Source organism: Cheilinus undulatus, linkage group 1, assembly GCF_018320785.1.
Source record: "Cheilinus undulatus linkage group 1, ASM1832078v1, whole genome shotgun sequence".
In the NCBI taxonomy this organism is placed as follows: domain Eukaryota; kingdom Metazoa; phylum Chordata; class Actinopteri; order Labriformes; family Labridae; genus Cheilinus; species Cheilinus undulatus.
In genome coordinates, this window is record NC_054865.1 from 47,674,152 (window position 1) to 47,688,533 (window position 14,382).

General features: G+C 40.4%; 1 protein-coding gene across 4 annotated transcripts in view; it reads left to right on the plus strand.

The window, feature by feature from the left end:
• The first annotated feature begins 2,398 nt into the window (after window positions 1-2,398).
• lrp4 (low density lipoprotein receptor-related protein 4) overlaps window positions 2,399-14,382 on the plus strand; it is a 187,504-nt gene continuing 175,520 nt past the window's right edge. For all 4 annotated transcript variants that reach the window (XM_041785232.1, XM_041785242.1, XM_041785250.1 and 1 more), the window contains exon 1: window positions 2,399-2,709. In XM_041785232.1, the coding sequence (XP_041641166.1) occupies window positions 2,649-2,709 (61 nt within the window). In that variant the 5' untranslated portion in view covers window positions 2,399-2,648. The remainder of the gene's footprint in view (window positions 2,710-14,382) is intronic.

The window sequence follows — 14,382 nt, forward strand, 5'->3', positions numbered from 1 at the left end:
CCAGAGCCCCATAAAACGAAAAGGTGATATATTGCCATTCAATTTCAACATACATTTGAATCAGTTTAATCAAAGACTAAAGTGCAAAGTAGGTAATTCTGGCACAACTTGACTAACTGCCAAGGTGCACAGAGGAAGATGAAGTCTTGAATGAAACAGAAAGCTCCAGCAGTACTAGGCCTGCACCAGGCCTATGCTCCATCTCTCCAGGTATCCTCCCAGCTGCCCTGTCCATGACACACACGCAGTCGCCCCCGGCATCTGGACCAGCCCATCGGGTCCTTAGCATCCAGGATATGGTGAACTGGATCAGGTCCAGTAAAGCACATAAAAGTGCAGCTGCCATTCCTGTATGAGGCTGCTGACCCTTCCCATTTCACTCTCCAGAGCATGTCAGCATTAAACACACGGTATTGTCAGCGATACCAAAAATGCACCAATGAGAAGTTTCGTAGTGCATTCCAGCTGGACTTGACATTTATGTTTTTTTTATTCAATGACCAGGTGACATCAGAACATTATTTTTACACAACTTGATCTATATCAATATTAATGATATCATCTTACTCAATATCTTCTGATATCTTTCCCTTGGTTTTAATGTCTGTCTGTCTGTCCATCCATCCATCTATCTAAATCGCCCCCCTTTATTTAAAAAGAATGCCAAAATATCTTAAAACTCAACATATTGCCCAACCCTACCTCACACTCTCCTTGAGATTTCTGGCGCCCCCCTCAGGAGGGGACAAATCGAAGGTTGGAAAAGTCCGGCTCTAAAATTCAGATATGATTCTTGAAACTATTTTGCATTTGTGGTCCTAAAACCTCATTTAGCAACTAAGCTGATTTCTATCTCCATGAACAATGAGGTTATACTAACCTTTCATGCAAAAAATGATAATTTTAAAGCTTCTGCCTGACTCTCACAATTAAAGAACCTGTCTGTAGTGTAAATATGACATTTAGAGGGACTTCATCAAACTTAATGCCAACCATAATGCCCATAAAATTCTTACAAGATTCTGCAATATGTGCATCTGTAAGATGTGCATTATTGTCTGTTTGAAGGACTGAAATGCATTTATAAACATTTGGTGCAGCTATATATTCCTTTTGGAGCATACAGAGGCAGTATTAGTAATCTAGAGGCAACATGTGTCATGTGACCCTTCACAATTTAGCTAGAAGTAATAGAAAGGAATAAATAAAACATTTTGAAGGATCTCTTTTCAGGACACATAGCCCCAGAATCACAGGTCATCCCCAAATGAACTATAAATACCCTAACACACAGTACTCAAACTCTCCATATCTAAATATTTAAACATGTCTCCAGGCCAGCTGTAAATTCTAAAAATGAAAATCTAGTGTTGCAATATCCAGAAACATAAATCTGTTTAACTGCATTGCATTCTCCTGCACAATAACCCACCAAACATATGTCAGTAGCTAGAATTGCTCGATAAGAAAACATTTAAGGGCTAATTGAGGGTCTTAGACCTTGCTGTTGGAAACAGGGGTGCTCCCTGGGATATTTTGGATTGTCAAAATCTATTTAGATGCTACTTTATTCCCTCTAGGCCCGATTATCACGTTGAAAATACAGGCCTTAATTAATGAAAGTTCTTTAAGATATTTACCTCATACAAATTTAGACCTTAGAAGCAGGAGGTTACATGCAAAACCTTGGCTTATGGCAAAACCGCCAATGGGAACTTACTGTAATTCTAGTGGAAAAGATAGTGACCCTTTTGGACTTAATTACATTTTAATAAAACCAGAATTTCCTCCAGTAATGTTTTGTAAATCAGTGGTTCTGAATAATGAGTGTGTAATGACCTCATCTCATGGTTATTACACTCCACTGTGGAAAACCACCGCTCTGTCATTTGCCTCTCCTGACTTAAGTGACAACAGGGAAACTTTTTCCCTCTTCTTTGACTTCTCTTCTTGTTAAAAAGTCAAAATGAAAGAGAGAGTTAAAAGTTTTTCCACGCTGCGAGGAAAGAAATAAACAGTTTTCTAATGCCTCCAGATGCTGTGTGAATTTATCCTTTGATTCACTGACCACGAGTCTCTGAAAAACGTAATTTAAGAAATGACACAACGAGAGCAGAGATTTTGGACGAGGGCATATCTGCGGGATGGGGAAACACGGAGAGTGGTGGTGGGTTTAAAACTACTAAAGCACGGCATATTTTTAAAATTCCGTGTTTTTGAGTAAAATATTACGAGTAAATTTACATTTCGTAGCATTATACAACATGTCGATAAGTTAGCTTAAATATGCAGCGGTAAGAAGAGCTACACCCCCCCAGCTCGTGTTTGGTACATCCCACAGCTCCTTTTGGTAGCCACAGTGTGGGGAACTGGAGCACAACATGTTGGAGACCGAAGCCGAGCTGTACCCCTCAGAGTTAACTTTTTAATCCCGGTTTTGTCGCGTTATCACACACAAGAGGAGGAGGCGGAGGAGGTCGGGGAGAGAAAAGGGGCAAACAAGTCAGTCATGGTATGAGGTTAGCGTGTAAAGCCGGAGCGCCTTCTTGCAACTAAAGCCCGTTGATTTTTAACCGTGAGGAGAAGAAGAAGAGGGGAAAGAAAGGGAAAGGGAAGCCCGGAGAAGCGAGAGAAAAGCGGGGTACAAGATGCATCTGGCCGCGGTGCTGTGGGGTTCCCTGGTAACTTTACTGCTCAGCCAGAGTCCAGGTAAGGAAATGCTCGTTTTAAAACTCTGCAAAGTGGTGCTAAAACTGCCCGTGTGTGTTTTTTCTGGAAGTTAAACGAGGGTGTTTTGCACCGCCGGTGTGTTTGGAGCAGTACTTTCTAATGCTCTCCCTATCTGACATTTAAACTCGACAGGCGAGTTTCCACGTTATTAGAGAGCGCAATTAAGCTGGTAAAATTAGAAACTGGTGGAAAATGTGTATGAGTCTGTTTATGCCCCCTCTTTCAGAAACCCTGTTTGACAATGTGCCTTTATAAGCTATGGCCAAAGCGCTCACATTTGCAGCTCTCTACATTTTCCTGATTTAACTTACGTAAATGCAACTTTTGCACTAAATTTTGCACTTTTGTTGCTTTACATGTTTTGCAGTTTTGGAGCTTATTGCGCTTTGTGTTCTGTTTATCTGGTACGATGCTGGTTTGTAAGTTTGATATGCATTTAAATCTTATTTTGCAAGTATTTTAGGTGCTTATTGTCCGTTGGGCTGGATGTGCAACATTATGGGTTTATGCGCATACATCAGCTGTACCTTGCCACATTACGTTGATTTAACTTGCGCAAATGCAAATGCTTTATTTTTTGCTTAATTTTGCAATGTGTCTCTTTACTTGTGCAGTTTTAAAGCTCGTGCACATTGTACTTGCATGCTGCTGGTGCATCAATTCGATGTGCATTCAGATCGTATGTTGCCAGTTTACACTAGTGTTTTTTTCTGTAAGTTGGGCTGCATGTGCGGCATTATACTGATGTAACTAGTGACATGCAACTTTTCTTCAAATTTTGCACTCTTGATACTTTACATGCCTTACAATTTCAAGCTTAATTGCACATTTCTTCTATTTTTCATGCTGCTGGAGGTGCAGCACATTTTGCTGTGCACTTGACTCTTATTTTACAAAGTGATTTTAGTTCTTGTTGTCTGTGGGTGAAGCTGTCTGTGCTGCAACATTACAGCTGTATACATATGTTCACGGCGTGTCAAATCTCCATCTTGAGGCAGATATCCATCAGTCACATCAAGCTGCAGTGAGATGAAACCCCTCAAACCTCACAGCAATTATAATGCTGTTTTAAGCTTTGGATTCTCTTTACTGCCGAGAAGCTGAGTATGAGTCATGAAATGTATAAAAGAGAATATGCAATGGATTTGTGCTCTTGCATGCCCCATAAGCTGTTTGAAAGTTACTTTAAAATGCTCTTTTCACTCATCTCTGTTATGCAAATTATCCATTGATTTGAAACAAAGCTAAGCTCTTGAATTATGAAGGCAGTGTTGGTGGCTGCTGCTTTATTCTTCCATTCAGAAACAAAAGAAAGAAAAAAATCATGCGCGCTGCTCTTGGCTGTGATTGCAGGTGAACTAGGTTGTTTATCTGTGATAACCTACATCCTGCCCCCCTTCTTCCTTACCCCCCTGCAGCACTTGTAATAGGTCTGAGTGATTTCCACCACCCCCCTTCCTATGTTTTCTCTAACACCTTGTATTTACAACATGTTAGGACAGCCGCTGGAATGCAAGGACCCTACGGAAGCTATTTCTAAACACTCACGCACCGGGATAAACGTGGTGCATGCACACAGGATTGCACATGGGTGCTGTGCCCTCTGACATGACATGGAAAGGTTCAGCCGACAGGATGGCAACAGTGTTATCTGTAATTGGTTGATTGGAGCTCAGAGGGTGAGTTTGTTGTAATCGTGATGGCTCCTAAATGTCAGAAGGAGACTGTCTCCAAAATGTCAGCCAGATAAGATTCGATATCCAATTGAAAACAAAAAGCCTGTCTAGATGATCCACATCCTATTTATAGTTGTTCCTTCCATGCTTTCAGATGTAGTTATCAACGTCCCCCCATCCTCCCCCTCTTTATCTGGGGCGGGGGGCCGTCTTTGTTTGATTATGGACTTGTTCTGTCATAAAGCAATTAAGTTAGCCTGGCCTGTTTCATGTCTAAGACACGTCTAAGACGCATCGTTGTCTTACTTATGAGGGTGTGTGCGCTGCTGTTGGCATTTCCCGATGTGACACATGATGTATATCTCAGTGGAGGGTGGTTAGCGCCTTTTTTCCACCCTGTAATTGTATATACGGTCATTTCAACAGTTATTCTTCGAACGTTTCTGGCAATGCTTTGAATAAAGTTTGATTAACGGCTCCCCCACCCCACTTTCTCTTTTTATACGCATAAATGACTTTGAAATACCCTTGAAACATTAAATGATGATAAGATACCATGATGCAACACAAGAAGAAGGAAATAGGCTCCAATGTCGACATTTTCAACAAAGTGATGATGAGTAAGATTACGGCAGATTTTAGTTGTGGAATATAATCCCAACTGTACTGCACTGATATGAACCACAGGTGCCCAAGGATGTAAGTTCATGTTTGTTATTGTGATGCTAACACATAATATAGATTGCTATAAATGGGCTCACCACTTTACCTTAAGAAATAATATATTTTACTCAACTGATAATTACAGCTGATATCTACAGCTAATTCAGGCTATATTAACTGCTGAAATAGACTGATATTTATAGATGAAATGTGCTGATATTTACAGTCCACAAAGGCTGATACTTGCAGGCAATATAGGAAAAATTTACAGCCAATGTAGACTGATATCTACAACCAATTAAGGCTGATAACCGCTGAAATAGTGATATTTACAGTTGATATAGGCTGATATTTACAGTCCACATAGGCTGACACTTACAGGCAATATAGGACAAATTTACAGCCAGTATAGACCGACATCTACAGCCAATTCAGGCTAATATTAACTGCTGAAATAGACTGATATATACAGCTGATGAAGGCTGATATTTACTGTCCACAAAGGTCAATTCTTACTGACTATATCTGCCAACATTTACGGCTGATAAAGACTGATAGTTCTGGTCTATATAGGTGGATATTTATAGCTGATTTGGACCAATATTTACAGTTGATATAGGCTAATATACAGCTGATATAGCCCAATACTTAGAGCCGATATACGCTGATATTTACAGCCTATATAGATCGATATCTACATCTATCATAGATAAATATTTATAGCTGATATTTCTCAATATTTAAAATCAATGTATGCTGATATTTACAACCAGTGTTGACTGATATTTACGGCTGATATTTACTGATTTTTACAGTCAATATAGGCAAATATTGACAGCTAACGTTGATTATTACAGCTGATATAGGCTGATATTTATAGCCAATCTGGGCAGATATTGAAAGATAATACTGAATTCTATTTACAGTTGATGTCAATTAATATATTAAAGACAATATTGACTAATATTTATGGCAGAAATAGGTCATAGTTTACACTGGATAAAGACTGATATTTACAGCATATATATCAGTTTCTATCAGTACTGATATTTAACTTTTTAAACTTACTATCTGCATCCCTGTATCTTTTCTGTATGTATTCCTGTCCTTTTTAATTGCATTGCAGCTAGTAAACAGCATTTAAGTTGACTGCAGCCACCCCTCTAAGGCACTACAGCCAAGCGCGCTGAGTATAAGGTGACAAAAATATATGTAAGCTGTGACAAAAGTCAAGGGAAATCTTCAAATTTGTTAACAAGTATTTCTTTGTATGAAAATCACGCTTCGTCCTAGGGATGCGCAGGGAAGATCTTAGATTGTGAAGAATCAAGGATCCGCCAAAGCCAAAGATCATAGTGGTGCCGTAGAGCACATTCTGTCTTTTGCCGTTTCATGCTCATACACTCCAGTGCTGCTTCCTAACAGAGCCGGGATTCATGGCTGGAAGTGAAAGAGAAGAGTTAGTCCTTAAAAGAACCCTAGCTGGGTTATATGGGATTGCTTCATGTTTTTCTATGCTGTCAGGGTGCGGAAATACTGATCTATGTTACCTGTGCTAAGTTTGCAAAGTATTTTGATGATCTCAGGAGGCAAAGCAGGAGATCAGACATGCCACAGTCAGTGGAGATGAGCTTGACTTGTAAATGCACTATTTGTGATTTAAAGAAATTATAAGTTGGATCATTGTGGTCTGTGACTTCAAGTTTATTTTAAAAGATCAGAATAAAAAAAACCCATCCATCATTGATGTATGTTTATTTAATCTCAGTTTCCAACCGAGCCATTTTAATGTGGTCTGAAATTCCAAATCTAACCTTTTACCCAGAGTGTTTTATTTTTGTCAAGATGAAAAGCCTCTGAAAATAGCATTCGAACACTCACATGATGCCGACAGTCAGACTCTCACTAATGAAATTAACTTAGGGCCAGTAGCTCTCATACCACAGCTATCCTGTGGTTGGGAAATGTTGGGATCAATGAAAGCCATCTTAGACTAATATACTGGTGAACAATTAACTGAAAGGAAAACTGAAGTTCCAGTGGGTCAGGAAATGAAACTAAACTCTTATAACGACCACAAATAAAGGCAAAGTGATAAATCAGTCTGACCCTGACATCACAGCTGTGCTTTCTTGACTCTTGCATTATAAAAGACACATTACAGCTTCATGAAATGAGGAATAAAGGCTGTAATTTCCGAGCTGTGTACACTGAATGGCATTATAAACTCAAGCCGCCAGTCCCAGCTGACAGTAGATGACCCGAGGCTACGATTTATTACGCCGCCTGTGTATGTGAGGTCAAATTGCCTTCCCAGTCTAGTGTCCGTGCAGTAATGGGCTGAGTTGGACTAATGGTGTGTTGGAGAGAGTGTAACACAGTTTAATGATGCCGTCTGGGACCAGAGGACCCCTCACCCACTCCTGTACCCCCCCGGACCCTCCTCATTTACTCATCAGCTATTGATCTAACTCGCAGGCTAACTCAGATCCTCTAAGTGTTGTCCCACTCAAGGCATGGCTGCACATTACATCACATCTGTACAGTTTACAGTAAAGCATCATTGACAGATAAACCCAGTGTGGATGGGATGACATTTTACATGACGATCCTTCTCCTGCAGAGCTGCACTGGACTAAACTGAGACACTGCTGCTGTAAAAATCCGACTACTGGGCATCTGTCCAAAAAAATACTTCTTTGAGTGGGGTTTGTTGGCTTTATCTGCTGCGGCTAAACAAAGAAAAAGAGAAGAGGATGATGGTAAACTACAAGAAAAAGAGCTGTGAAACAGTCCCTGCATAGAAGTCAAGGCTGCAGCTCTTATAATTACATGGCTCATTTAACTAATAATGCTCAGGGAACTTTATTTTGAAATGTGTGGGTTTTATTTTGATACGCCTCAAAGACCATTCCATGCACCTGTGCAAGTGATCCAAAGTGTAAATGGACCTTTGGACACTGGATAGTCACTAAATTAAATATTATAAAAAGTAAGACAAAATGGAAAAAATGGTTTAAGTTGAGACTTGAATGCAGTTTTTATGAGGGTGAAACTTATTTTCTTAACAATATATCTACTCCCATTAAATCAACTTTGTTAAAATGGTGGAAAGTGAATAATAACAATATCAATAAGGGCCTGGATGGTTAAGTGGTATTGATAGGAGTAGCAGTGAAGGATGCTCTGATTGTGAAAATTAAAGCCAATACAGATACGGATGTTTAAGATAGTAATTGCTGATACCAATATCAATGTTTTTGTTATGAATTCTTTTGCTCCTACTTTGCCAGGGGTGTCCAAACTATGGCCTGGGGGCCAAATGCAGCTCACGGCTCATTTCTGATTGGCCCGCATCAAATTCTAGAGATAAAATGAAATATGGCCCATATTAAAACATTAAGATTTTGCTTAACTGTACTCTACTTCTTGTTTTCAGCACAAGGCAGTACCCATCCATCCGTTTTCTATACCGCTTATCCCGTTGGGGGTCACGGGGGGGCTGGAGCCTATCCCAGCTGTCATTGGGCGAGAGGTTGGGTACACCCTGGACTGGTCGCTAGTCAATCGCAGGGCTGACATATGAGACAGCCTACCTATGGCCAATTCAGAGTGATCAATTAGCCTAATGAGCATGTTTTTTGGTGGTGGGAGGAAGCCGGAAACCCGGGAGAGAACCCATGCATGCATGGGGAGAACATGCAAACTCTGCACAGAAAGGCCCTGACCGAGAAGCAAACCAGGGACCTTCATGCTGTGAGGCAACAGCGCTAACCCCTGCGCCACTGTGCAGCCTCACAAGGCAGTACTACAATTTTAAATCTGTAAACAAACATTTTGACAAGAAGATATCTTGGTTAATAACATCCTGATGGATTATGACAGCAAATAGCGGCACCAGTAACTTTTCAGGGGCAGAGCCAGTGGTAGCCAGGGCTAAACGGGGCCTCTTGAAATCTGATTTGCAGGAATCCTGAGGATGACTCTCTAGTTGCCCTGTTAACCATTAACTAGCTATTTAGGCATACTCAATCGCTAAGCATGTATTAACTAGGGCTGAACGATTTGCAAAAATAATCTAATTGCGATTTTTTCCCCCAAATATTGTGATTTAATATGCAATTATTCTTGGGTTAATCTTATGTGTTTTTCGACATATAATTCCATAAATAAGACCGTGTGTTGACAACAATGAAATTATTTCCAAAGCATCTAGATATGGGGGTGCAAAAAGCTTTAAGCTATTAAGGAGGCAGCTGGGGTGGGGAAGGTGAGGCGGGTATCAGCTGATCGCAGCTGGGGTGTGACTTTTGTGAAGTAACGCTAGGCTTCGTCAGTTTCAGATAAAACAAGCTAACTTTTTGCTCCTATTGCACATGTGATGTAACTTGCTTTGTTTAAGGGCATTATCATTTTTATGTCACTCATTTTGATTAAGAAAAACATATTTAACACACCAAAAGGAGGATTTTTGTAAACCATTATTAAAGAATGACACTTAAATGTTTGCAGAATGTGTATAAAATCTCTGCCACTGCAAAAGATTGATTCATCCAACTGGTATTTTGACATATTTCAAGTTAAAGAAATATTGCAATGTCTGCAATTTAAAAATTACAGCTTGCCATATTGCGATTTAATCTAATTTTGGATTAATTGCCCAGCCCTAGTATTAACTTACATTAGATTAAACTTTAAAATCGTCATGGTGAGGAATATGAAAGTGGCCACACCATCCTAATATATTTCTGTGTGTGGCCCTCTATGGAAAAAGTTTGGACACCTCTTTATAATGCCAACATTTTCTCTCATGTTTGACTATAAAAACAGATCAGAATTTGTCCTGTTTTCCAGTGGGGTAACTAATTTCCCTGTCTTTTCAGCCATTTTGGTGATTTGAATAACAGTAGGAGCTAAAAGAAGAAGATCAGAGACTTGAGTCCGGCGTACAGTAGGAGGAGGCGGCCGGTTGAAAAGAGGAGGTGGAGGGTTTGTCCTTGTATTCACTTTGCTACCCCGATCTGTGGTTCAAGTTGCTGCCGCTCTTTGTGCCCTCCCCTGTATCCCCTCAATGGATTGATTAGTCCCCTGACATTGCTCTCCTCGTCCTGGACAAACACCCACACACTCCCACTAGTGTCCTTTTTTTCCTGAACCTCCAGGCGTGGTTTTGCATGCCCAGCAAGCATTCGAATGTTAATTTATTACTTTGTCTTGCAAAATAGCTCCACCACATTTGATTAAGTGCCCTCAGAGTAATTGTGTTTTGGTATTAATGGTGTTGCAATGTAGATGTTTCTGAATAACTCGGCGTGCAGACAGATTTATTGCTCGCTATGAGTTGTTTTTGGGGCTGATTCCACGCTGAAGGCTATGGTACTTTTTCTCCAGCAGGGAAAGATTGTTTTTGCGGATGTGGTCACAATGAAACGGGACTATTTTGTCTTCACTCCTGGCAGCTTTTGGTTGTTTTGGCATTGATGCACATTCATCTCTCACTTCTGGGACTTTTTCTCTTTGACACTGAAGCTATGAAGGGGCTTCAGGGGGAAGACGAGGGTAAAAGTTTCATTAATGGATGTGAGACTGGAGCCGCTGTGTTGGATGACTGTGTGATTTCTGTGTTTGTGTATGTGTGCCCTCCTCTGGTCTAGCTGGTTCGGTTGGTGTCAACCAGGCTTTTGCTTTCACCCGGGGAAGGCCAGCCGGGCTACATGATACCCCCGCTGTGCTTTGTGAGTCTCTGCAGTGAGGATGGAATTGCACCTCCAAGGTAGTGGTGGAGGTAACCTATGATTACTTGATTCAGACCCCCTCTCCCCCTCCTACATTCCCATATGGATAAATGTCAGACCTCACACCCCCCTCCCAGCCCTCTCCTCATGTTCCCCCACCTTCCTATAAATCACCTGGCTCTCTCTTCCCTCTGCACGCCCGGCCTCCTCTGCATGAGACCCTCCAGGCAGGCTCTCATCTAAGGGGTCGTGTCTAATTTCAGAACATGATGCCACGGCCCCGGGGCCCATTTCAATTATGTTCGCAGTGCTGATATATGTCACAGTTGTTTTCTTTGAAAGTACACAAGGTAGCAAACAAACACAATCTTCCACTGGCAGATCTCAGGGTGAAGAATGATCACTGATGATGGTCAACAGAAGGAATCCTCTGGTTTTAATCTGTGTCAAGGTTGAATGATGCTGGAAAGCTTTGATGACAGTTTCACTCATTTCATCATTTGGTTTTATGTCTGATTTGACATGAGTCAGCTGAATTCTTGTTTAGTTGACTGAAATGTCAGATTTGACCACTTGTCAAGATACTTTAATTTATTTCAAGGGAGAGGGGAAAACCTATGTCAGTTGTTTGCGTATGTTTTACTCGGTACATGAATGTTTTTTTTTAAAGTTAACTATAATAACAGTTATAAAGTCAGAATAATTCTTTGTTTTTTGAAAAAAAACATGAGTGATGTTAGAATTAGTTTTAGATGTCTTTGCTCACTACATATTAACCCCGTCTTACCCACAGATGTGCATAAATACATGAAATAAACTTCTTTTGTTAAATCAACAATTGAAAAAAATTATCCGTTATTGGTCATCAGGAGTTGGAAATTATCGGTTATCGGTATTGCTTCCGTTAACCAACGTTGAACCAATCGGTATTGGTTCAAAAAATGCTTATCGTGCATCACTATTAGAAAGTATCAGTTTAATACCAGTATTGAAAAAAACTCAAATGATACCCAACCCTACTTTAAAACCAGTATGGAATGCTTCTACATGCTTATAAGACCACAGTGGCCTCTGTCACCCCTCAAGCACACAACCTGTATCATTTCCAAAATATCAACTTTGTATCATATCATGATGAAACAGGTTTTTTTACATCCTTAGTAATTAAGCAGTTATTTAAGAGTTTTGTCTTTATTAAAAAGATTGTAAAAGAAAGAAAAGTAGAACTGGCCAAAATCAAATTTGGCAAGTCAGACTTTCAAAAAATCAGAAATTGGAATCAGCAGACAAAAATGCAGTTGGTGCTTCTTTACCTCAAACTGATACAAATATCAGCGAGCAGTTTATTTGATACTTTTGGGAACAAAATTCACCATCCAAATTGCTATTAAAAACATTCTCCCTCATCCACATCGTCTACACAAAAACCCAAACTTTAAACTCTGTTAAACTGTGCTTAATTTCAGTAAATAAGTTGGCAATCACAACCTTCATTTACTCAAAGAACATTCAATCATTGGCTGGGGGCTGAATCGCGTGCATGGCCCTTTAATTCCATTTATGGTTGCAAAAGGTAGTGTCATTGTGTCTTATAGATCGGGCTAAAGTGTGTTGCTGTTCTGCAAGGGCTCAGTGGTTCAATCCATACTGCCTCCTTTCTCAAAGGTTGACGTTCCCCTGGGCACGATCCTCGGCCCCAAATTACCCCCAAAGGCAAAGCCACATGACACACTTGTGTGAGTTTAAATGAACGGCAGTGAGCTATAAATGCAGTCCACTTTTGGAACCTGAGCAGCTCAATTTTCCTTAAACATGTGTCACAGAAGAGTTTCAGTTTCGTGAAAATGTCTTTTTTTGGTTTCATTGAACTTAATACCCGGCCTCTCGTCCCTTTGAGTGTAAATCGTCCCAGAATGTGAATCTGAGACTTCAGGTAACACTAGAAATGCCCTCAGGCTACAAGTTTTTCTCGTGACATCACCAGTTAAACAAGTGTGCTGTGATCCTCTCATTGTCTAATGTTACTGTAAATTTTTGTGATATGAAATTCAGGGCATGTCACCGCGGAGGTTTGCTATAGAGAGGGACTTTCTTGGGTTTTTTAGGCCATAGAGTATGAATGTGAGTTCCTCGGGGGTTGCAGATTATTGGAGACTGTAATAAACTCTGGGTCTCTGTCTCAGCGGGGGTCTGCTGTAGAGGACAGAAAGATAAGCAGGGCTGGAGACTGGCTGTCTGAGCACAAGCAGGGGAGGGGGGCAGGGACACAAAGACATTTTGAAGGACACACGCTCATACGGATCTATAGTAACTTAATTCTTCAGGCTTCGCTCCTCACTCGCTGCGAGCTGAGGGGAGAAGCATCAGCAGGAACGTTAATGAAACCCTGGCGTGTTTTAAAGACCACATAAATGATTCCTGGTAGCATATTCTTCCAATGAAAGTCCTACAGTAAAAATGATCCGCTCATTCCTGTGTATTGTCTCGGTAACCAGGAGATCATGGATGAGATGGGACCCTATCTGCAGACAAAGAGAAGACATTTGTCTGATGACAGCGTCTCTGTGGGTCTTCACCGAGGGGCTACGATGAATTTATAAAGCCATATTTTCAGCGTGTCTAATGGCTGAAAATCCTCAGTGTGCCACACACATACAGACATATGGTTTGTGGATGACTTTTGTCTCCTTACAAGAGAAACATCTGAACTATTTTGCAGCAGAGGACAGTTGTCCCCTTGTCTTTTCTTTGCAGAGGGAATGTCCCATCAGTCTTAAAAATGAATGGCCTGTTTGACAAGTTTTCTTTTAGAAAAGTCAACGTTTTATAAAAAATGACACACATAAGATTCTTTTTGCAGCAGTGAGAAGATGTTTCTATTTGAAAATAACTGTTTAGTTTTTTCTTTAATGATAGACATATTTTTAAACTAATATCTGCTGATACAGATATCATACCCATAATATTGTGAATCCCTAAAAAATAGTGTTTCTTGATATCTTTACAGGCTAAACGTACAGCAGTCAAAAACAGCATGGACATGAAGCTCTGTCAACACAGTTATAACACAGCAAAAGCAGCAGGAAAAGGGGAAGTTATGCATTGAATTATAGGTCTTTTCCACAAAGCGGTCCGGTCAAGTTTAGTACAGCACGATACAAGTTTATTGTTATTTCCATGCTCAGAAGTTAGAAAGCCGAGCTCAGATGGCCTTGTGGTTAGGCTGCCCCCATGCACACAGGAAGCCTGGGTTGCTCCTTTGTGGCATGTCTCTCCCTGACTCTCTCATCCCTTTTTTTTGACTCTATCCATGATATTGACTCTGAATAAAGGCATTAAAGCCCACAAATTAAAAAAATAAAAATTTTTAAATGGGTCCTAAATAACTGACCTGTACCATCCTACTTTTTTGATGCCGGGCAGCAGTATTAAACACAAACAGCCCATGGTGTTTAACCCTCTCAGACCCACGTTTTCATATATGACAAGGAGATAAACAGGTTACAGAAAATTAAATAACTTGTACTTACTTTTCCCCCCTGGAAGCTCTCAGTTTTTCCATTCTAATGATGCTATCC